At 33.4% G+C, this 24,172-nt stretch overlaps 1 protein-coding gene across 8 annotated transcripts in view; it reads right to left on the bottom strand.

Moving 5' to 3' along the window:
- Positions 1–24,172, bottom strand: part of BBS9 (Bardet-Biedl syndrome 9) — a 457,168-nt gene that overhangs the window by 218,192 nt on the left and 214,804 nt on the right. For 6 of the 8 annotated variants that reach the window (XM_079152335.1, XM_079152330.1, XM_079152333.1 and 3 more), the window contains 3 exons: positions 22,374–22,478; positions 15,171–15,311; positions 9,183–9,278 (listed from right to left, as the gene is read on the bottom strand). In XM_079152335.1, coding sequence (XP_079008461.1) covers positions 9,183–9,278; positions 15,171–15,311; positions 22,374–22,478 — 342 coding nt within the window. The remainder of the gene's footprint in view (positions 1–9,182; positions 9,279–15,170; positions 15,312–22,373; positions 22,479–24,172) is intronic. The other 2 variants (XM_079152332.1, XM_079152331.1) reach the window with 1 other exon arrangement.

The following is a 24,172-nucleotide window of genomic DNA, read 5'->3' as shown; positions in this document are numbered from 1 at the left end:
TTAGTGCAGCCACTCTGGAAAGCAGTGTGGAGATTCCTTAGAAAACTTGGAATGGAACCACCATTTGACCCAGCTATCCCACTCCTTGGCCTATACCCAAAGGACTTAAAATCAGCATACTACAGAGATACAGCCACATCAATGTTCATAGCTGCTCAATTCACAATAGCCAGACTGTGGAACCAACCTAGATGCCCTTCAATTGATGAGTGGATAAAGAAACTGTGGTATATATATACAATGGAATATTACTCAGCCATAAAGAATGATAAAATTATGGCATTTGCAGGCAAATGGATGAAATTGGAGAATATCATCCTAAGTGAGATAAGCCAATCTCAAAAAATCAAAAGATGAATGATATCGCTAATAAGTGGATGATGACACATAATGGGGGGAGGGAGGGGTTAGTGTTAGGGTTAGAGTTAGGGTTAGGGAGGGGGGCAAGAATGGAGCAAGGAAGGACTGTATAGAGGGAAAAGAGGGGTGGAGGGGTGGGGGGAAGGGAAAAAATAACAGAATGAATCAAACAACATTACTCTATGTAAATTTATGATTGCAAAAATGGTATGCCTTTACGCCATGTACAAATGGAGAAACAGCATGTATCCCATTTGTTTACAATTAAAAAAAAAAAGCCAGGGCAGATTTGAAATTTAAAAAAAAAAACAAAAAACAAGTACAAGCTGGTATCATTAGTTTGTTTCAGAAAAGTGATAGGAAATAAACATTTATGATCAAGGTTTTCTTCTTTTTTAATAGTTTTTAATTTGAAGAGAGATTTTCTAATAAGACCCTTTCTGAATGTAAATTTTGTTTCCCTCTTTTCCCTGACACCTCAGTTCCAGGAGAACCAAATTCCTGTGTATTGTCTACAGCAGATGGTAGTGGTGGTGGTGACGATGATGATGTCTCCACCAACAATGATGAAGGCAGTGGTGGCAATAACGCTGTGATAAAAGCAACTGTTATTTGCTGGGCACCAACTATGGCAAGCATTGCAATTGCAACAGCCCCCTTTAGTAGAAAGAAAAACAAAACACACAGAATTTTGGTGACCTGCCAAGGATTACAAAGCAAAGTAAATGCCAGAGCTGGAATTCATAATATATATCCTTCCCCACCTGTCTAAATCCTACCTATTCTTCAGGAAGGACCTAGCTTTAATCTCATCTACTCTTAAGGACCTTTGACTTCGCTACTATAGAAGCACTAGGCTCTCTTCTTAAGAACCTTTTACTCATTTACCTTTTCAACTATATACAGAATACAATACACAAGGTATGCCTACCACAGTCCATGCAAACACTCTGGTATTCTCTTCTGCTGTCATGCCATTCCTCTCAGAGTTCCCTCACATTCCAGTATTATTCTGTATGCTGCCTGTGATGCTAATGTAACATTTTCCTCATTTCTCCCCAACAAAGATATTAGAACTAAAATCAGAGTTAACAGTTTGTACATTTCTTTGTAAATGTCACTGAAGGTTTAATGCTTGAAAGGCAGCACAGTTGTGGTGAAGTAGGGGTAAAGAGGGGGAAGGAAGAATGATGATGATAAAGTACAGTATTAGAATCCTCTAAATCTAGTCTTATTCATGCTAATCTTCAGATCCAACATATTAAACCCATACTGTTATTTATTCATGCTTTCATGCATTTATGTAACTCCATACAAGACACTGAGTATAAAATCAAGAATAAGGCAAGAGCCTCTGCTCTCAAAGAGCTCAGAGGAGTCTGAGAAAGATGGAGTGATGACAGAAGCATGCACACTGTTTCTTCATCACCCATTAGGACTGACCCATGCCCAATGAGGCCAGGACTTCCTCCAGGAGATCGATTATCAGTATGGCTGAAGCTAGCTAGAACTCCAGCTTCTTTTAAGTCACCATGTAGGTATTACAAGACCTGGAAACAAGGCATGTTCAGGTAAGCCTATCAACTAAAAGATAGTGTGAAAATACATCAAAACTTCCCACTGGGGAATAATACATGGACAGGATTTTCAGCAGAACACCAAAAGTACTTTCACGCCTAGCTGGCCAGGGGCTAAGTTGTTAAGGGAGAAAGACAACCCCAATCAGCACCTACCCTGACGCCTCACTGGAAGTGCTGGGTTTAGTCCTCATTCACAGCTTACACTGGGCGTGGGTGTTGCATGAAGGAAAGCAGGGATGTTGTAGGCTGGCCAAGAAAGGCAGTAGTGACCCAAACTCCTCCCCCAGAGAGGTCAAATGTCCTAGCTACCTATTGGTGGAGCTCCTCCGTTACTCCTCGCAGACTATGGTAGACACCAAACTCTCTAACGTGAGAAGTGAAAAGTGGACAAATCTAAACTTTCCCCTTCTACTTTTATAACGAATTATCTGAAGAGGAAACTATAAGCTCTCTGAGAGAGAGATCTCAATTCCCTATATTGGGCAAAGAATTCCCCACTTTAAAAGATAAAGTAACAGAAATTGATAAAGTAACCATGTGAAAAAAAGATAAAGTAACCATGTGAAATTGGTTCAAAAGAAAGAGAAAAATCAGAGGAACGAAATTCACTCTACAAATGAGAAGTAACAAAAGACTTCCCTTAGTTTATAGTTGCAATAAGATCCAAGGTAACATTACATCTGCTCATTCATTTAAAATATACTATTGAAAGACCAGTGAGTGATAGGGAGACAATAGTGAACAACACACACATGGTCCTGGTCCTCATCCTGATAAGAAGGGCAGAAAACAAACAAATAACAAAATACAGGTTATGAAAGGACAAGGGGCAGACAAAAAAGAATGCTGTGATAAGATTAATGGGAGTTTTCTTGAGATACTATGATCATGGAAGGCCACACTGAGAAAGCAACATCAGTAGTAATCCTAAGAGAAGTAATAATGAAAGTAATACTGGGAGCTAGAGTTTATCTAGCACATATAATTTACCAGGAAATTACCACACACTTTTTGAGAGTTTATCTCATTTTATTCATATGTAATATTAACATACTATTTTATTACCATCTTATAAGTTTAAAAACAATTACTGGTATTTTATAGATGATTAGATAATTTTTATAAGGTTATCCAGATAAACTGTAAGCCAGAGCTAAGATCTAAACTTATGGTATGTAGAGTCTACATTACTATTCATTTTGTGCATAAAGTTTAGACCTTAAAGTAGAGGGAATGACACAGACAAAGACCTTAGGTCAGAAAAAGTCCATATTAAGAACTGAAAGAAGGTCAAACTCTTAACATACAGAGACATCCACAAGGCTTGGTAAAGAGTTTGCATATTATTATAAACAAAAAGATTTTTAAGGTAGAGGGTAGCATTGTGATTTGTGTTTGTTTCTTTGTTTTCATCATTACAAGAGCTGCCAAATAGAAAATGAATTGGAAAGAGATAAGAAAAAATTTACAATTAGAACACTTTAACCATGGTCCAGGTAATAGATGGCAGTACCATATGGAGCAATTAAGGACAATCACGCTAGGAAGGAAACCTCTAGTTTCTCAGATCTTATTCTCCAAGAAAAACTTAAAATCTACTAAAATTTTAAATCTATAACTTCAGTTAAAATACATTATCCAATCTTCAATTTCTTCTTTTACATAAAAGGAAAAATAAAACACCTCATAAGGTTGTTAGGGAGATTAGGTATAACACTATATGGCAAAGACCTATGCAAATACAATTTGCCTTTGTATTATAAAAATTTAGAACAAGAAAAATTAGTGCTCAAAAATGTTGATTAAAATATTAAAATTATCTGATACCCAAAAGTGTGGAGTGAAACAAGTTAAAAATCTAAAACTCAATGAAAAACCCAAATGTACATAAAATTCTAGGTATCTGATAGATATTCTAATCTCACCTAGTATTAATGTTACTAAATAATAGAAATGTCAGCATCATAATAAACATTTGACTATGTATGATATGTTCTGTAATTTTAAATCTTATACCTTTTTTTCTAATAAACATTAACATATGCAGGGATAAAAGGAAACTAAGTTTTTCTAAAATGAGAAACTAGACTTGGGATTCAGAAAAAAATATTCTTAACTTTTTTCAGATTATGAAGAATCAATAAGAATCAAGGAGTCGAAGATTAATAAGGCATTATTTTGATTATTAAACATTTTCTTAGTGTTAGCACTCCAAGATGATTAACATTACCCCTGGAGACTTTCCAGATTATATATTTCATGGAAAGAAAAAATTAAAAATTCTATTTATAAGACAGCTTAGAAGCTGCATTTTAAAATAATTGCTTAAAATACTAGTAATCAAAAAGACTGCCAAAGTAAACATTCAATTTGTTTATCTCTTTTTCCTTTGCATCTTGTAATGGCAGCTCAGTGAAAATAACCATTTCAGTTTCCAAATAAAATAAATTTGGATGATCAAAACAGTCAACTGTCATTCTATTCTACGAGTTGAAAAAAAAATACTTTTATTTAAACAGGCCACAAAAATGCATCGTATCAATCTTTAGTCATGTCAGAACATCAGGAAAACATCAATATAAATAATATTTGTATTCATATCATAAACAATGCATCTACATAATTTATACTATTTGGAAATTTTTAAATGCAAGATAAAAGAGTAGATGAATGCTTTTTAGATCCAAAGTTGGAAGAAATAACATGAACAATCTTCAGTAGATATAAGTATAATATTCTAAATATACAACCTCTTCAATATTAGTAGACACTTAGGAAGTTTATCTACACTTACTTTTCAAAGACTTTTTAAAGGTTGTATTTTATATAGTAATCATGATGGTCCTTAATAATATTAGTAAGGAATTCCTAAGACCAATATTAATAGTAATGTATTGATGAATTGTTGCATTATTTAAAATGCTCATAGAGGCATGAGGTGAGCATCAGATGGCTTTAGATCTGATCATTACAATCATTACTGTCCCTAAATTTCTTGGCTTCATTAAAGGACTATCTCAGAGTCCCTATAATATGACCGTCCAGACACTCAAGACAATTCACTGATCTCTAAAAACCTCATGCTTTATCAAACACTTGAAGATACTTTTCCCTCTTCCTGGAATGCCCTCCACCTAAATCTCCAACTCATTCCTCAAAATTCTTTACAAATAAAATCTCCCGTGAAGCTTCATTCCTTGGGGATCTAATAGTACTTAAAGCATGCCTCCACAAGCACATCCAAAATTCTGTTATTGATTCTCTTTACCTGTTTGTCTCTCCCAATACTAGTCCAGGAGCTCCACAAGTGATACACTGTCTTTATTTCTAATACTCTGCTGATTGACAACAGAACAAAGATATGGTCTACCAAGATGAAGTAAAACAAGACTCACATCTCTCGTTCTGAAGATATTTTGATGAACATAGTTCAAGATCACTACACTTTCTTTTGACAAATACAAAAAGAAAGGCTTTTTGAAGGCCCAATCCTTTTCCCCATGTACAACTACTACTGTATCTCAAAGCAAAATAATTAAAATGGATAAATTAGATACTTTGAAACTTGATCTTATTTGATTCATTCACACTCTCTAGCATGTTAAAAATCTTTCAAGATATGAAAAAGTTCAGTGTGTTAGTTATCTTTTCCATTTTTCAAACACCTACCTGAAGCTACACAAATTCGCTATATGTTAATTGTTCAGCCCTACATTGTGGCACTGAGAGTACATGTTTATTCAGTTTTGTTTGCTGATTACCAATTTAGCAGGATGGAGAATTCTAAGCTGAAAAGCATTTCCCTTCAATCTTGGAGAAAATGTCTCCATTGCCCTATAGCAACCAATGACTTTGATGAAAAGTTAAATGCTGTCTTGGTTTTTGCCTGCTAAGTAGCTTATTTTTTCCTTTCTAATATTTAAAGATATATTCCTGATCCTTAGTACTCTAAAATTTCAAAATGATGTGTCTGGGTGTATTTCTTTTTGTCATTCATTGGAATAAACATCAAATAGGTCTTTTCAATATCTGCCACTGTGAGATCTCACCATCCTTGTCTCCAATGGCCTCCTCTCTAGTTTAGCAACCTACTCCCCCAAGGTTATACCTTGTCTGATAAGCTTGTCATTATAAGAATCTGCAGTTCCAACAAATGGGCTAAGGAAATGAACAGACACTTCACAGAAGAAGATGTACAAGCAATCAACAGATATATGAAAAAATGTTCAACATCTCTAGTAGTAAGAGAAATGCAAATCAAAACTACCCTAAGATTTCATCTCACCCCAATTAGAATGGCGATTATCAAGAACATAAGCAACAATAGGTGTTGGCGAGGATGTGGGGAAAAAGGTACACTCATACATTGCTGGTGGGGATGCAAATTAGTGCAGCCACTCTGGAAAGCAGTATGGAGATTCCTCAGAAAGCTTGGAATGGAACCACCATTTGACCCAGCTATCCCACTCCTTGGCCTATACCCAAAGGACTTAAAATCAGCATACTACAGAGATACAGCCACATCAATGTTCATAGCTGCTCAATTCACTATAGCCAGATTGTGGAACCAACCCAGATGCCCTTCAGTTGATGAATGGATAAAGAAACTGTGGTATATATATACAATGGAATATTACTCCGCCATGAGGAATGACAAAATTATGGCATTTGCAGGCAAATGGATGAAATTGGAGGATATCATGCTAAGTGAGATAAGCCAATCTCAAAAAACTAAAGGACGAATGATCTCGCTGATAAGCGGATGAGGACATAGGGGGGGGGGGGGGTAGGAGGGGTTAGTGTTAGGGTTAGGGTTAGGTTTAGGGTTAGGGATAAGGAGGGTGGTAAGAATGAGGAAGAAAGGAATGTATAGAGGGAAAAGGGGTGGGAGGGGAGGGGGGAAGGGAAAAAAATAACAAAATGAATCAAACAACATTGCCCTATGTAAATTTATGATTTTTAATTAAAATTAAAAAAAAAAAAAAAAAAAAAAAGAATCTGCAGTTCATCTGAACTTTTGGCATCGACAACCAATCCATTCTCTGAACACCACCTTTGATCTAGTTCACTTGTTTTCTAAGTCCTACTACTTCAACTCCTATGATTATTCTGTCAAACCAGAGTTCTACACTAGAATTAACACTATGTGCTTTTCACAGAAAAGAAAAATACCAAACACTGGTTGGGAAAATATTATTTCATTGCTTTCTTGGGGATAAATATACTGACAGAGCAGAAAGGAGCACCAATATCTGCCTCAATCCCAGAAATCTACATATTTCATGCTTATCTCCTTTATCACCAAATCTCTTAAGTAGAAACCTGGGACACTGACACCAAGAAACCATCAGGAAATTATAGTGGCTTCTCTTCAGGCTTCAGTTTATATAGTTCATTTGGTTCCTTGTTTAAAAGGTCCTGTTCTGTTTCATTAGTTTGTCAAACTACATTTTGGCCATGGCAAGGAATTGCCATATGCTCAAATAAAGTGAATAAATCAGTTTTAAATCTGGCTATTTGGTGAAATTTAAATAAGAAAGTAATTGTGGGTAACATCAATGCTCTAAGAGCTGCTTTATCTAAAAAAGATTGTAAATACCTTCATTTGCGCAAAAAATAATTTTTTGCCTTTTTTAAATGGTCCCAATCTCAGATTTATTATATAGCACCATCAACTGAAAAGAGACAGATATATGAAACTTCCAAAAGAATAACGGGCAACAACTTTTTTAGTTTAACTTAAAAAGAATAATTATAATCACCAAAATGATTCTTTCATCTAACTAATGATAAAAGTTAACTAAAGCAAAAATAGTGGTATATACCTATAATCAACAATATTGTATTATATATTTTAAAATGTTAAGCATTCTTACTAAAGTAATTTTTTAAATTTAAAATAAATTTAAATAATTGTGATAGGTCACAAGGACCATGAAAACTAAAGAATCTTCTCATTCTTCTCAGAGTTTTTTTTTTTTTATTTCTGTGACTTAATCTAGAATATTTAGTTGTACCCAAGTTTATTTTGATAGTCACCAAATTCACAAATTCCAAAAGCTATTATATTAGTTAAAGAAATATAGTTTGTTTCATAATGGGATGTATGTTCCTCCTGCTAACAACATTCTTTCACATAAAGAAATACTCTTATTTTACTCTGCTTATTATAAAGTAACAAAGTAAAACTGAAATGCCTAAAGCAGAAAGTAAAGCCCTCTGCAAAAACTTCAGATTTTGGGGGCTGGGGATATAGCTCAGTTGGTAGAGTGCTTGCAAGCACAAGGCCTTGGGTTCAAATCCCCAGTACCACAAAAAAAGAAAGAAAAAAAAAAAATTCAGATTTTTTTTTAAATTGTAGCGTGCCCGCACTATTTCAACACACACACACACACACAATTTTCCCTAATACAAATTTACTAAACACTTTTTAATATTTCACATCATCTCATGAAGATGTGCATAATGAGATCAGAAAGTTAAGTATGCTATAAACATCAGTAGTTAGTTTTGCATTGACTATTTTCAACTATTATTCTCATATGAATAAATCAATAAATATATTAAATTGATATAAATATATTTAAGTAAATATATTTAAATTGAAATTCAAACTTTACTATATAATTACTGTTTTTCTACCTACTGAGATGTGTATCAGTAAAAGCCATTTCACTTTCATCTCTACCCACGTCCAATGGGGGACATGAGAACACATCAAAAAACTCAATGCCAGCCAGGTGCAATGGCACACGCCTATAATCCCAGCACCTCAGGAGGCTGAGGCAGGATCGTGAATTTAAAGCCAGCCTCAGCAAAGGCAAGGCACTAAGCAACTTAGTGGGACCCTGTCTCCAAATAAAACACAAAATAGGGCTGGGATTGTGGTTCAGTGGCCGAATGCCCCCGAGTTCAATCCCTGGTACCTCCCCTGCAAAAAAATCAATTCCAGTTGCTAGGAGTTCCTAAAACCCAGTTTACTATATACCTATCTTAAAAACATTTTCAATTCGTTAAATTCCCCTCTTAAACCCATTTCATTCCCCAAACCAGTCACATATCTCTAACAAAACACAATCCTATCTTCATAACCTTTACATCATATACACTTAATATCATGGCTCTTAGTTTTTGATATTTAAACATTATCTTTACCCTTTGCAGGAATCCTTGATGTGAAAATGCTTTGTGATTGTACTTAATAGAAACTTACAAAAGCAGTAATAACATGATTTTACTTACGAGAGGTTTTGGAAGCAAGAAGGGTAACTTGAGAGCCACCTAAGAAACGAAAACCCATTACATTCACCTGATCATCATCTGACTGATTGGCAAAGCCTACAAAGAAAAGAAAATAATCATCTTACATAAACATAAGGCACAGTTAACACTTAATACTTAAAATATAAAACAGTTGAATTTACTTTTATGACACTAGTCATATTTAAAGTTCATGTATGAACGATAATATATTAACTCTGATTTTCAGAGTAGCTTCCAATTGCTGAAATTTCTGATTCAGAATAACATGCTGGAAGATTTCATTTCCTTTCTTCTAGTGGTTAATTCTGGTCTGAGGCAGATCATGCACAAGAGAACCCAAAATACATTGTCACAGCAGACAGCAAGGGAGCTATCAGTGACCAGTAGCGTTCTATGAAAAGGACTTGGGAACCAACTTAAAGAGGCTACCACTCAATCAATTTACATGCAGGTATGAGTTTGTCAGGATGAACCCAACTACTATGTATAACTATAAAGCTCTAATTAAAAATAAAGAGGCTACCACTAGCCACAGACAAAATATTTGAGTATCAAAAAAGTTAACAATTGCAAAGGAGAGAAACATCAAACATATTTAAAGGCATGTATTTGTACAGATACTAAAAGCAAAACAAAAACAAATGGCCACTATCAGACTATATAGAGAATCATCTTTATTTGTTTCAATCTCTATTTCTCAAATATAGATGCTCCTTAGATTATGATGGGATTATGTTCTAATAAATCGAACAAAAAATTGAAAATATCACAAGTCAAAAATACATTTAATACACCTAACCTAACCAACATCATAGCTTAGCTTTGCATACCTTAAATGTGCCCAGGACATTTATATTGGTTTATATTTAAGCAAAATCATCTCACACAAAGTCTATTTGATAACAAAGTGATAATTATCTCATGTAATCGGATGAAAACCTGCATCCAAAAAACACTGGCAACATAACACAGTGTAGAGTATCAATTGTTTACCCTCATGATTACATGACTGAGTAAAAGCTGCTGCTAACAGCTGCCCCAGAAGGCAGTGTCATAAAACAAATTGCTAGCACAGGAAAAGATCAAAATTCAAAATTTGAAGTATGGTGTCTGCCAAATGCTGCATCACAAAAAAGCTGAAAAAAATCGTTAAGTCAGACCATCGTAAGTTGAAACCATCTGTATTTTTTTAAACTACTAATAAAAAGAAAAAAAACATTTTTTCTGATACGTCCAGTCAAACTGCACCATTTTAAATAATACTGGTTAAGGGAAAGGTTCTCTGTACAGAAATATTCCAGCTAAAAATTGAAGAAAGCTCAAATGAAATAGGAGATCACCATTTTTCAGTCTCTCAGGAAGTAAATCTCAGCCTTGAATATCAATGGCTAGGACCATTACACACAAAAAAAGACAAACAGACATCATATGCCCCCTGATGAAAGTATATACTACCACCAATAAAGAACTTCAGTCAAAATAACTAATCCTGCCTCTGCTAACTCTAGATCCCATTACCAATTTACAGGCTATATGGCAGACAGAAGAAAATAGTAAGCAACATCATAAGGAATAAAGGATATCCCCAAGATGATGGAGTAAGAGATGCCAGCCTTCATCCCACTGAAATAAGGAGAGAAGGGAGGGAGTATGGGAGGAAGGAAATTAATATAGACAGCTATCCACAAACCAAAATAGCCCTATGAAAGCTCAATACCCAATTTAAGAATCTGCAGCAACATAGAAAGAACAACTAGTAATAATGGTGTACCTGAGATGCCTACGTATTGCAAGGAACAAAGAAGGTTATCAGGGACAGTCATGCAATTTGAACCACCATGGTCCCAAGCAGCCTGTTGCCCAGAGGACACTGGTGTCATTTACCACTGAAGAAACCAATAGCCACTCCTGCCAGAGAATCCCAGAGAGGGAGTCATGGCTGTACACACCCCCACTCACATGTAACAACACACCATGTTGCACATCATGAATATACAAAATTTTACTTAACAATTAAATAAATAAAATATTTTTTTAAAGTAGGCAAATATCAGATTAAAAACTTGGGTGTGTATCATTTATAGAAACCTCCTTTGAATATATAAATAACTTAAAAGAGAAAATTATATATTCTCACACTAGTTGAAAGAAAGTTGGAGTAGCTATTTAACATCATACAAAGTAGATTTCAGAGCAAAAAAAATATTAACAAGGAGTAAGAGAACCTTTCATAACAATTAAGAGGACATACAATTCTAAACTTCTATGCACCTAATGACAGACTTCTAAAATATACAGAGTAAAAACTGACAGAAATGCAAAAATGAAAAGTGAATAGCTAGCTGGGCGCAGTGGTACATGCCTGTAATTCCAGCAGCTGAGACAAGGAGGATCTCGAGTTCAAAGCCAGTCTTACCAAAAGCAAGGCACTAAGCAATTCAGTGAGACCCTGTCTCTAATAAAAAACAAAAACAAAAACCAAAAAACAGCTAGGGATGTTGTTCAGTGGTCAAACGCTTCTGAGTTCAATCCCGGTACCCACCCCCTCTCCCCTCAAAAAAACAGTGAATAGCCAAAGATTTGAACAACCTGTTTTTTGTTTTTTATTTTTCATATTTTAAAATGACTCCAGATTTTTATTTGGGGTAAAATAATATTCACTGTACATTTTATAGTTACACTTTTAACCAAATTCAGCATCTTTCAAAGTGATTTGAAAATCATAGCATTCAGCTCCAAAAAGCAAAGGCTGAATGTTCTCCTTGATATGCAAAAGTTAATCCAAAATGGGGCAGGGCTGGGGGAGGAGAAAGAAAGAAAGGGAAAAAAGGGAGAGGGAGTTCCTTCAAACTACAGGAAAGATCAGTAGCGCAGATGAAGGGAATTGAGGAAAGAGAGAGAGAACAGGGAAGGACAGCGGAACAAATCTTACAGAACCTGCGTGTGCACATACATGAATACACCACAGCTTACCTCAACATCAATTCATTCACAAGACACTCATTTTTTAAAAACTATAAATAAATCACAGAAAGATCAGTAGCATAGAGGGGAGAGGAGCAGGGGAGAGGGAGAAGGAGGGAAGGGAGAAGTGCTGGGGACTGAATCAGAGCAGCCTCTATTCCATGCCTTGTGATTATGTCAAAATGTATCCTAATGTCATATATGACATAAAGAATAATAAATAAATAAAAACTATTATAACATTGCTTCTGAGCTTCAGAAGCCCAGAAGATAATTAAGATCCATGATTTGAGTAGTATTTAGGTTTATGAATGTCAGGAAATGTGACCCCTTAAATAAATAACTAATAAGGATTTGTTTCTTTATATATTTAAAATGTACATACAAAGGACCAGAAGTGAGGGGGAGTGATTTTTTTTTTAATTAAATTACAGGTCAGGCACAGTGGAGTACACTTGCAATCCCAGCAGCTCAGGAAGCTGAGGCAGGAGAATCAAGAGTTCAAAAGCCAGCCTCAGCAACTTAGTGAGGCATTTAGCAACTCAGTGAGATCTTGTCTCTAATAAAAATTAAAAAGGTGTGGAGAGGTGACTCAATGGTTAAGCATCCCTGGGTTCAATCCCAGGTACCAAAAAAAAAAAAATAGACTAATAAAACTAATCTATAATGAAAATCTAGGTCCAGAGAGCTTCCTGGTGAATTCTATGAACTATTTAAGCAAGAAATAATACCAATTATGCACTCTTCAAAAACACTGTAGCAAAGAAAATACTTTCCTCTTCATTCCACAAACCCCACATTAATGACACACAATTATAGAGAAACTAAATTACAGATTGATATTCATAAATACATCATGACCAAGTATGCTTTATCTCAAGAATGCAGTTGAACTAACATTTAAAAATTAATCAAAGTAGTCTATCATATTAACTGATTAGAAGCAATGATATCTGTATCTCAACTGATACAGAAAAGGTCTTTAAAATTCCAATGCCTATTTCTGATAAAATATCAATAATCTAGGATCAAAAGGGAGCTTCTTCACCCTAATAAGGACAAAATATCTATAGCCAAAACATACTTAATAAAAAACTGAATGTCCATTCTCACTGTTCCTATTCAACATCATTCCAGAAATTCTAGTCCAGGCAAAAACAAACAACCCAGCCAGATTGGAAAAGAAGTTAAACTGTTTTCATTTGCCAATAACATGATCATGTACATAGAATATCTAACTAAATATACAAAAAAGCTAACAACAAGAAGTGACTTAATGTTGCATCTTAAAAAATCCAAGTACCAGATTAACTGTATTTCTATGTACTGGCAAAGAATAATTTGAAAGTGAAATAAAGCAAAATAATTTACAACAGTATCAAAATATATAAAATAATTTGGAATAAATGTGATTAAAACATTTGTAAGATCTATACATTGAAAGTTACCCTCCCTAAGAGAAAAGAAATAGCCCTAAATAAATGAAGATTTGCACTTTAATCTTAGAAACTAGAATAAGTAGAGCAAATTATTATCATGTTTGATATTGTTACAATGTTAATTCTCTCCAAATTAGTTTATGGAATCAATGCAATCCCAATCCCAATTAAAATCCTAGCAGAATATTTTTAAATTGACAAACTGATTGTAACATTCATATGAGAAAGCTAAAAACCTAGAATATCTGTGACAACTTTGAAAAAGAAAATAAAGTTGGAGATATTATACTACCTCACTTCAAAACTTATTATAAATTATAATAATCAAGACATTATGCTATTGATTTTTAGCAATGTTGGTGGGCATAGACAAATAGATTAATGGAACAAAAGAGAGTAAGCAAAAATGCACCCATATTAATATGGTCACATGATTATCCACAAAGTTGCAGACAATTCTTACAGAGATTATCTCCCTGGTCAACGGCATGTATTTTTCTTCAATCTCTAACTGAATAAGTATAAAGGAAAGAGAAGGGAGGAAAAAAGAAACTAAAAGACAAAAAATATTTACTAGAAATTTATACATATATATTTACACACATTGTTTTCAAACTTAAAAATAGAAAATTTTTAATAAAGAACATTTGATTTTAGAGATGTTTTCAAAGAGTTACATAGAAATAAAGCTTTTTAAGCACTTCAAATTAATGAAAAATAAATTTAAAGCACTTTAAGTAATTAATGACACAAAAGTTGACTTACCATAAATTTCTAAACCTGGTGGGAAATATTCTTTGTATTCTAAATCCTATCCACAAATGCAAGGATGAGGGTGCATCTCATAGCCAACAGTGCTGGCTTTTAATGAAGGACTTAAAAAGGTTGATTTAATCCCCAGAATTTTTTCTTTAATTCTACCCCATCACCAAGAAAGTTCATAGATGTGATACATTAAAAATCTTGATTACTAAAGATGCTTTATCCAATCAAAGATTCTGTTTGTCTAAAATGCTCAGAAAGAAAAACTGAGACCTGGAAAATGTCACACCTTGACAAATTACCCCAAATGAACATTGTGGGGCCCTAAATAAGCCCCACAAAATGACCAAAGTCACAGAATGAACATTTGTTCCTTCCTGCTACTGTAGACAACAGAACCACAAAGAGCACCTACTTATATGAGATTACTTTTCAGGGGCATAAGAATATACTTTCAAAAAGTACATATCCAAAAGCCTACAATGAAGATAAATAATAAATATTTATATTCCAAGCCAAAAATTCCAGTCTAAAAAAGAAACATTTGAAGTTGTTATTTCTGAATATTGAAGCAAAATAATGATTACAGTCATCTTAATCAAACTTAAAAGATACAACAACCTTGTTGATATAAGCCATTTGCCTTTGAACAGACCAAATGAGGGAAAAGTCCTTAAGGCATTTTTATATTCTTACTTAACAATTATCAGATAATTGCCCTATCATTACTTGCTGATGAAGGATTCCATTAGAAATTCTTAACATTTCTGGTGCTACAGGCATGTTACTTCAAAAGTCCTACCTGGGAAGAGACTGAGAAGACTGACTGGAGATTTGTTGGTATCAATAGTTAGTTTGTGGTTTGCAGTTTTTGAAGGTTGACCTGGTAAGCAGATTAATTTCAGGGGAAGTCTAAATTTACACTGGATAACTCGAGGAGTGCCTGAAATAAAAGACAGAAATGAAGATCCATAGATTCGACAAATAATTTGGCAAAGAATAATTTGTAGTTTGAGTAATAACTTATCTTAGTGTGTAAGTCTGTTGTCTGCCAAATTCATTTAGTATAACTACAATGACTGTAGAACACCATCATGATTCATATTTTTATTTTTGCCTTACACTATTTTTAAAAGTGCAAGGCAAAACTAAAATCTTAAAAGAAACATAGGCATAAGATCTTTAACAACAATATCATATTTTTACATCATCATATTTGGAAACTATAAAAATCATTATGGTTACTTATATTCAATTACTAAACTAAGTCTTTAAAATCTTCAGGCCCTAATCCAAGACTATTAGTTAAAACAAGCAAAAAAAAATGCATTTTGTATCAGTAAGACTCTATATAACCATATCTAAAATATTCTCTACCCAAAACATTTTAAATCTTTAGCTATTCTTACTTCAAATTATATTAACAATTTTTCAATTAATGATGCATATGAAAGCAGAATTTGCTCTACTGACATTCTACTGAAGTCCATGTCTATTTTACACATTAGTATTAAAAATATCACTTTCATATTAAATTTTTTAAGCCATTTAACTTTGCATATCATTTTAAGTGACACTTTGAAAAGCTTTCATGTCACTCAATTGTCAAATGTTTTCAATACTCATATATTCATATTGAAATAGATAACTGAATTTTTTGCTGAGTAAGATTAAAGATAAAAGATAATATATACAAGTCTACATTTCAGCATACTACATAATACTGTAGAGAAGTGAAAAGCTCAAAATGTTCTACTCTATTTGATGGATTTACACATTAATTCCTTTATTTCTTCACAGTGGAGTCAGTGAGTAGCTAAAAAATAGTAAAAGCAGAAGCAGTTAAAGTATGGAGACCTGATCCCAAAGCAGGATTGCTAGAATTAGCAATATATTTTGTTAAAGACAACCAGAGTTGTGTGGCTCACTCTACATCCAAGCTGGGAATACACTTTGCAGTTCTACTTATTCACCAGGATAGTGAGAGATCATCAACAATGGCAAGCATATTGATATATGAGGCCAATTAAATACTTTTTCAGAGCATGTGGAGCATATTTGTCATTCTCTTCAGCATAATCTATTATCCATCAAATTTTACCTAGCCCATTTTTTGCTCATAAGCAACATATGTTAAATTCACTTCTTCTGGAATCTTAGATGCAAATTATAACTGGTGTCTCTCAAGAAAAGTCCCAGGGTATTATTTCCTGACATTCTGTGAGGTTTTTAGAGGCATGTGCATTTATACTTTACAATGATGAGATGTTTTGAATCCAAATATTATGGTAACATGATGTAAAACACCGGTCAAACCACAACTGTCAATATCTGCACACACAAAAAATTTTATATAGCACTACTTTTTCCAACTTTAAGGAAATTTCCATATACTCTATATATCCCTGAATTATGAAAGTGTACCCACTGAATATACTTCTGTCACAATAAATAAATTATAGCTTCAATTAATAGATATGGTCTGGAAAGAACAAAAAATAAACATCATTTTTTCATTTTAAAGAGTAGTACAACAGCTACGATTCCTGACAATTATATCTATACACAAAGGAAAGCGATCTTATACACATTTTCTAATATCGAATTCTGAGCTAAATGTTCAAACAAAAGTTTGTCTCCAACTGTTCCTCTAAAACTGCACCATGACCTCCATGTCACTTGGACCAGGTACATCCTGAATTCATGGGTAAAAAATAAATTAAAATGATCAACAACACTGGCTTTATATTACTGAGTCTCTGTATTTAAAGGTTATTGCCCTAAATTTTCAAGAACTGGTAGTGCTTTCAGAAATGGAAATAAATGTATTGCAAGCACTAATAAACCCAAGGAGGAAAATACATTATAACTCAATTCACAGTTCAGTTAGGTCAGTTAATGACAATATCACACACTAGGGCAATGATCTGCAGTTGCAAAGATATGTAGAACCTCTCCAGAACTTCTTTTCTCCCCAGGAATTGTAAACCTGCTTCATAGGACATTTGGAAAACATTACTTTGAAAAATGATGACATGCATACTAAATAAAATGATTATGGCTATTTTTTAAGTGATGGCAGCTTGAAAAGTTTTACCTTTAGGGGAAAAAAAGAAAATGACAACCTTTAGAAACCAGAGTAAGGAAACAATACCTTTAGAAGAAAAATCAGAATGCCACTAATTTATGGTATTACTCATCAATCTAAAATTCAAGCATTTCAAAATACAATCTCTAGTACACAGACCTGGGTTAATAGAGGCATATTTCAGTTGGAATTTACATTTTCTTGAGCAGCTTGAAGTATAAATTTGGCTTCCAATTACTCTTCAGATTGTAACTGTATCAAAGACCAGTAGAGGCAAGTGTGTGTGTGTGTGTGTGTGTGTGTGTGTGTACGCTCATGTGCACGCAGTGTTGATGCGCACTCCTCTGTAATAAAGAATTACATGCATTTGAAGACTTTTCAAGTTTATTCACAGAACAGCTTTCAACTTAACTGAAGGAGCCTAACTGGGCCTAACTTTGTCTATTATCTGCAGCACTTCCTCTATGCAGTAGGCAAAACAGTCTCTGGCTTATTCAACTCTGAATGGTAAGCTAAAAAAAAATTTCATCATGTATTTTACTCAAATATTGGCCTACTCATTCATCAGTCTGACTTTGTTCTGCAGGGTTTTTTAACCAAATATAATCACCTCTCCTTCCCTTAACATACTAGAGGAAATGGATAGTTGCAACTAACACAGTGCAATTAATCACAAAATCATTTAACACTCAGAGAGAAAATTCACATCAAAACCACTACTGACAGAACAATTTTTCCAGGAAGAGAATTCTAATTACACCTGGCACACCCAAGAGCCCAGTATCACTGTCAAACAGGAAGCCAAAATGTGCTTAAAAAAGAAAAAAGAACATACACATATATTAGAGTAGGATAACTACATCTATATATTACACATCTATATAATACCTTAGAACTCTTTCCAGGGGCCTGCTAGAGTAATTTCTTACTGAAAACAAGGAACCCCAAAGCAGTAGCAATGTCTGGTAGCCAGCACTTCCTTGATCCCTTCCTGTTATGTCTGGCTCCGTACTGTGCTTCATCTGCAGTCATGTTTTACACTGCCCATGTCATGTAACCTTAATGCAGAAATAATGGAGACTAACTCTTGTGGGACAACATAAAACCTCGTTTGCTTCTCTTTTTCCACATGTAAAAGCAGAACTGCTTATCTACAAAACAGCCTGAACACATCAGGACAATAAAGATCAGTCTTTGAAATACGAAGCCTTGCATGTAAGACCCAAGTGGCAACACATTATTTTCTTGCCTACTAGGTGTGGCTGAATATTTCAAATATACTCCCTAAAGCCTAATTACAATTTTAAATATATCAGAAGAAATTATTAAAACCAGTTCTAGCTTTGTATTGAAACATTAAAATTTCCATAAATTGTGATTCTTTTTCTCAAGGTTTAGGCTGAATTTATAGTAAAAGAGAATATATTTCTTTCAACCATAACCTTCATTGATGTTTTTCAACTTAAAGCTAATCACTTAAAAATAATGTTATTTTATAAAATTTAATCCAAAATCTTATCAGTTGCATGCAATCTTTTTTTTTGCAATTTTTTTTCTTTTTATTGTAAACTAATGGGATACATGTTGTTTCTCTGTTTGTACATGGAGTAAAGGCATACCATTTGTGTAATCATAAATTTACATAGGGTAATGTTGTTTGATTCATTCTGTTATTTTTTCCCTTCTCCCCACCATTCCCACCCATCTTTTCCCTCTATACAGTCCTTCCTTGCTCCATTCTTGCCCCCCTCCCTAACCCTAACTCTAACCCTAACACTAACCCCTCCCTCCCCCCATTATGTGTCATCATCCACTATTATTATCTAAAATTTGTCTTGACAAAAATATCTTTAATAAAGATAAACCATGATATGAATTTATATCTAGAAGGAAGTAATCAAAGTAAGAGATACTTTTATGCCTGCTGTGTACCAAGATATTACATAATTCAAAGATGAGTATCTGATCCCTACACTCAAACAATTCAAAATCTAATAGGAAAATCTAAGAAATAAATTAAATGAAACTCACATTATGACATGTATTACAACAGAGTCAAAGTATTGGGGTTGGGGTGTAGAAATGAGTGACAACATTGACCCAAGCAAATTCAAGGGGCCCAGAATATTAAATTAAATATTAAATATTAAATGACAGTCCCCCACAAATTCTAAACAAGACAGGAAACAGGCCCACAGAGTGAGTACACCCAGCATTTTTATCAGAGAGAAAGATGGATCTGTTGAGGCATGAAGAAAAACAGGCAATTTAGAATTCAGTGACAAATACCTTTGTTCTTTACTTTTTCCTTAAGTAAAAATAACAGCATGCAAATAATATCCAAGTACTTGGAGCAATAAGTTGACAATGACATTCTTTAATGTTTTTAAAAAGGAGCCATTCGTTCTTATTCCTAACTTTGTTCTTTTTCATTATTCTGAAACAACTAATAATGATCTAACTCTCCGTGGAAATACCAACTATGTTCTCCATAGCAGGATCAAGTCACCACATAATCCTAAAGAAATCTGTATAGTTAAAACAGCAGTCTATATAAACAGTTCATTTATGGTATAATGGTCAATCAGTTCATCAACCAAATTTCAGCTCTGAAATTCATCTCTTTCTAAATTATCTTTTCACTTACCATCAGGATTTCGATCTATCCATCAGATGTAATGCAAAAAGGGATAGAGGAGAAAGATTATCTGTGACAGATTATCTGTGACAGTGGTAAGGTTACAACATAAACTTAATAAACATCTATTTAAAAATATGTTTAAAATTTCAAGATTGTCACAGATGGTATAGATGCCCTCTAACCAAACACAAAGTCTTCATAATTGAAGAGGATGGATTGGATAAATGAAACCCAACAATGAATGTGCACACAGAAGTTCATGAATGTGTTATTCCAGTGTTAAATGAGGCAAAAAGAGGTAAAGATTATCTGATCTAGTCAAACAGCAAAAAGTACTCAACATGTAAATGGCATCAAGGATATTAAATGGAAAACAACTGAAAGGCCAAATACATAATATTTCCTGTTACTATTGCTTAAACTAATTTGAGTAGCTAGTATTATGAGGTAATGTTTATCTGGGGTATGGGGGCTTGTCTTGGTATTCTTTTATGTTTACATACTTTTTTTAACATTAATTTCTAATGCACTTTCAGTCAACTAATATCTATGTGCTGTGGCCCAGCAATAATTTATAATCTTTTAAATTTCACCTCTAGAAAAGCATAATAGCCCAAAATGGTATATGCAACCATAAGCTCACAGACTGATTTAACAACTTTGTAATGTATTTTTACATATTCTTCCCATATTCAATTACCCATTTCTCTATTTCAAATATAATTTTCAACCAATATCATGAGTTTTCCTTGAAAATGAATGAAAGAATTCCTTAAACTAAAGCATTAGCAGACTCTCCAACTGTATATTCAACAGTGTAGCAAGGTGTAACATGCTAACAATTATTGAAATGTTCAATTAATGAAAACTGAGCTAGAGATCTTAACCATGTATTTCTCGCTTCTTTATTTCACATGTCAAAATGAAAATAACACTGAAAATCTTAGTAAGGCCAAGTGGCATATGCCTGTAATTCCAGTGACTCAAGAGGCTACAACACAGGATAACAAATTCAAGCACAGCTTGGACAACTTAATGGGACTGTCTCAAAATCAAAAGGGTTAGGGATGTAGCTCAGAGGTACAACACTTGCCTAGTGCCCTAGGTTCAAACCATAATATGGGGGAGAAGGAGGATCCTCAATGTTCCTTTCAGACATAACCAACCAAAAGTTCATTTCTTAATTCTTTATAAAGTTTTTATTTCTTTATAAAACAAATTTTATCAAACCTTTCAAACATTAAATATAAATACTTTTATAACCCCAAATTTTGAAAATATGGTACATGGCTAACATGGTTACTTATAGCTAAAAATAAATTTTTAAAACAAATTTTAAAGCAAATACCTTACAAAGCAGAAGAAATAGATTTCTAAAACATACACTTAGGTTATAAAATCATATTAGAGCATATAAACTTATCAATGACTAAGAAAGAAAATCAGACAAAGAAAAAAAATTAAAAGTCACCAAGTAAGCAAATGGACATGAATGGAGGGGAAAAACATGAATAAGCCACTTTAAAAGTTAAAATAAAAAATTGTACAGAAATCTGTTAAAAACACAAATACAATATTGCTGAAATACCCTAATATCAACTATTCTATGTTTAAAAGTGCATTTTAAAAAGTAATGACTACTAAGTCTAATTTTCCACCAAACTTGTCAAACTATTATCACGGAAGAATTCAATACACAGGAAAGAAAAAGAAACAAGCTGGACTTAACCAAATAGAAATTTAAAATAATTGAATCTTACTTGGATTAAAGATAACCTTAAAAATCTAAAAGAGATTTGTTGAAACAATACAGGTCAAATTTTAATATATCTGTTCTTAAATCATTTAATATTTAAGACACTAAGGAGTTTTACTTAGTCACCAGAATATTGTCTAAAATTGAATAATGCCATGTTAGAATAATCCATAATATCCTTTTCTTTATTTAACTAATTCAGACTAGGCTTTTCTTTAGTTCAAGTGAATGAAGTTTGATCTACAACATTTTTCCAGTGGAAATAAAAATATATCAAATTTGCTATTAATTGAAAAGAAGAACCAAACATTATATATGGAAGTCAGTTAAACATACTTAACTTCTCATAACATATAAAAGTAATTAAAACTTGAACATTTACTTAATAGTAGAAAAGAGCATGTTTTATTAATGATATTTTGCAACATGTTTCTCCATCTTAAACACATCATCATTTAACTCATAACTCCAATAATTTAAAGGAATAATTAGACTTGCAAATGTGTGAATCACCATTTACCTGTGGGTTTGGAATAAGAAACAACAGCATTTCCTTCCAAATCAGATGGTGTATAACTTCTTTTCAAATAAACAGAAAAGGCTACTGTGCTAGTCATCTCTGGTGCTATAAGTAATATAAAAGTGATATAAATTACATAATCAGATCAATTGTAATTAACAGTTAAAATTTATTAAGCACTCACTATATGCCAAGTATTGTCATAGTTCTTTATTTTTTAATTATTTTCATTAGTGCACATTAATTATACAGAAGAGTGGGTTTCACTATGGCACATTTGTGCATACTCAAATACAAAATTTGATCAATTTCACTCTCTAATACCTTCCCAAGTCTTCCCTGCCCCCTCTTCCAATCTCCTTCCTTTCCCTACTGGCCTCCCTTCTAATTTCAAGAAGACCCTTTTTGTTTGTTTGCTTGCTTATTTGTTTTTTTCTTCTAGTTTCTACACCTGTGAGAAAACATACAGTACTTTTCTCTGAGTCTGATTTATTTTACTCAATATTATAGTCTCTAGTTCCATCCATTTTCCTGCAAATGACATAATTTTATTCTTCTTCATAGCTGAATAAAATTTCATAGTATAGACACTACGTTGTCTTTATCCATTCATCTGATGACAGATGCCTAGACTGATTCCATAACTTGGCTATTATGTTGTCATAGTACTTTAAAATGGAGCAACTTATATAAACTTCACAAGAAGGTACAAATTACAAGACAAGTACCATTATTGCTCTTATTTTTTATGTGTGGGGAAAGCAGAACACAGAGAGGTAAAGATCATCCAACACACAAGTAAGTCCAGCATGTCCATAACACTACTGCTCATCATATGAACACGGAGAGAAAAAGGTACACAAAAGGGCAAGAGAATTTAGGGGGGAAATAGTACTTTATCATGGCTAGCACACAGTTTGCAGGGGTAAATGAAGAGAGGAAATATGTATGGATGTAAGAGTAGGAACTTAGCAGACTGTGCATGTCCCTCTACATTAATGCATTTGGCCTCCAATTTGTGTTAAAGAGCCATAAAAGATTTTTAACTAGAAAAATAAATTGTTTGGAATGTGTTTTAGATAAATAAATTGAAAGTATTATAAAATATTTTAAAAGTAAGTGAGAATTAAATAGTTGGGCCTCACCTACAAGGTTACTTCAGTCAATCATTCGTTGAGTCATTCAATGAATATTTATTGAGTTACCATTGGCTGCCATCAGCTGATATGGGGGGTGGAGGGGCACAAATATTCGAAAGATAACTCAAAGATCATTTTCACGGGACTAATGACAGATTATACGTCAGTAGTTGGTGATGATTCTATACAAAGAAATCCTTACTAAGAGTTGTCTTTTATGACAGGTCTACTGTTTTAGACATTATTATGGATATCGCATATAGATTAATTTTCTAATTAAATCCTCAAAACAACCCTGTAACACATTTGTTATTATCCTCTTTTACAAATTAAATAATGGAGGCTCCAAGTGGTTGCTAAAGTAGCTTGCCCGAAATTACACATGGAGTGTCAGAGCTAGGATTCAAACTCCAAAGTTAATATTCTTTCTTCAAATATTACTGTTGCAATGAACAGGTCACTAGAGAAACAAGTCACTAACAAAGAAAGCTTTCCAAATTATGGTACTTAAATACAATAATCAATCCAATAAGCTTTTAAAAAGCACTTAGAAATCTGAAATCCAAACAAAATAATTGATTGAATGTCTATGTGTGATATTTGGAGGGAAAATATAAGCAACACAATATAATCACTGATTTCAGAAAAGCCTCAGCTTCA

This window comes from Sciurus vulgaris (genome assembly GCF_902686455.1).
Source record: "Sciurus vulgaris genome assembly, chromosome: 8".
Lineage (NCBI taxonomy): Eukaryota > Metazoa > Chordata > Mammalia > Rodentia > Sciuridae > Sciurus > Sciurus vulgaris.
This window is presented reverse-complemented; position numbering and strand designations above follow the sequence as displayed.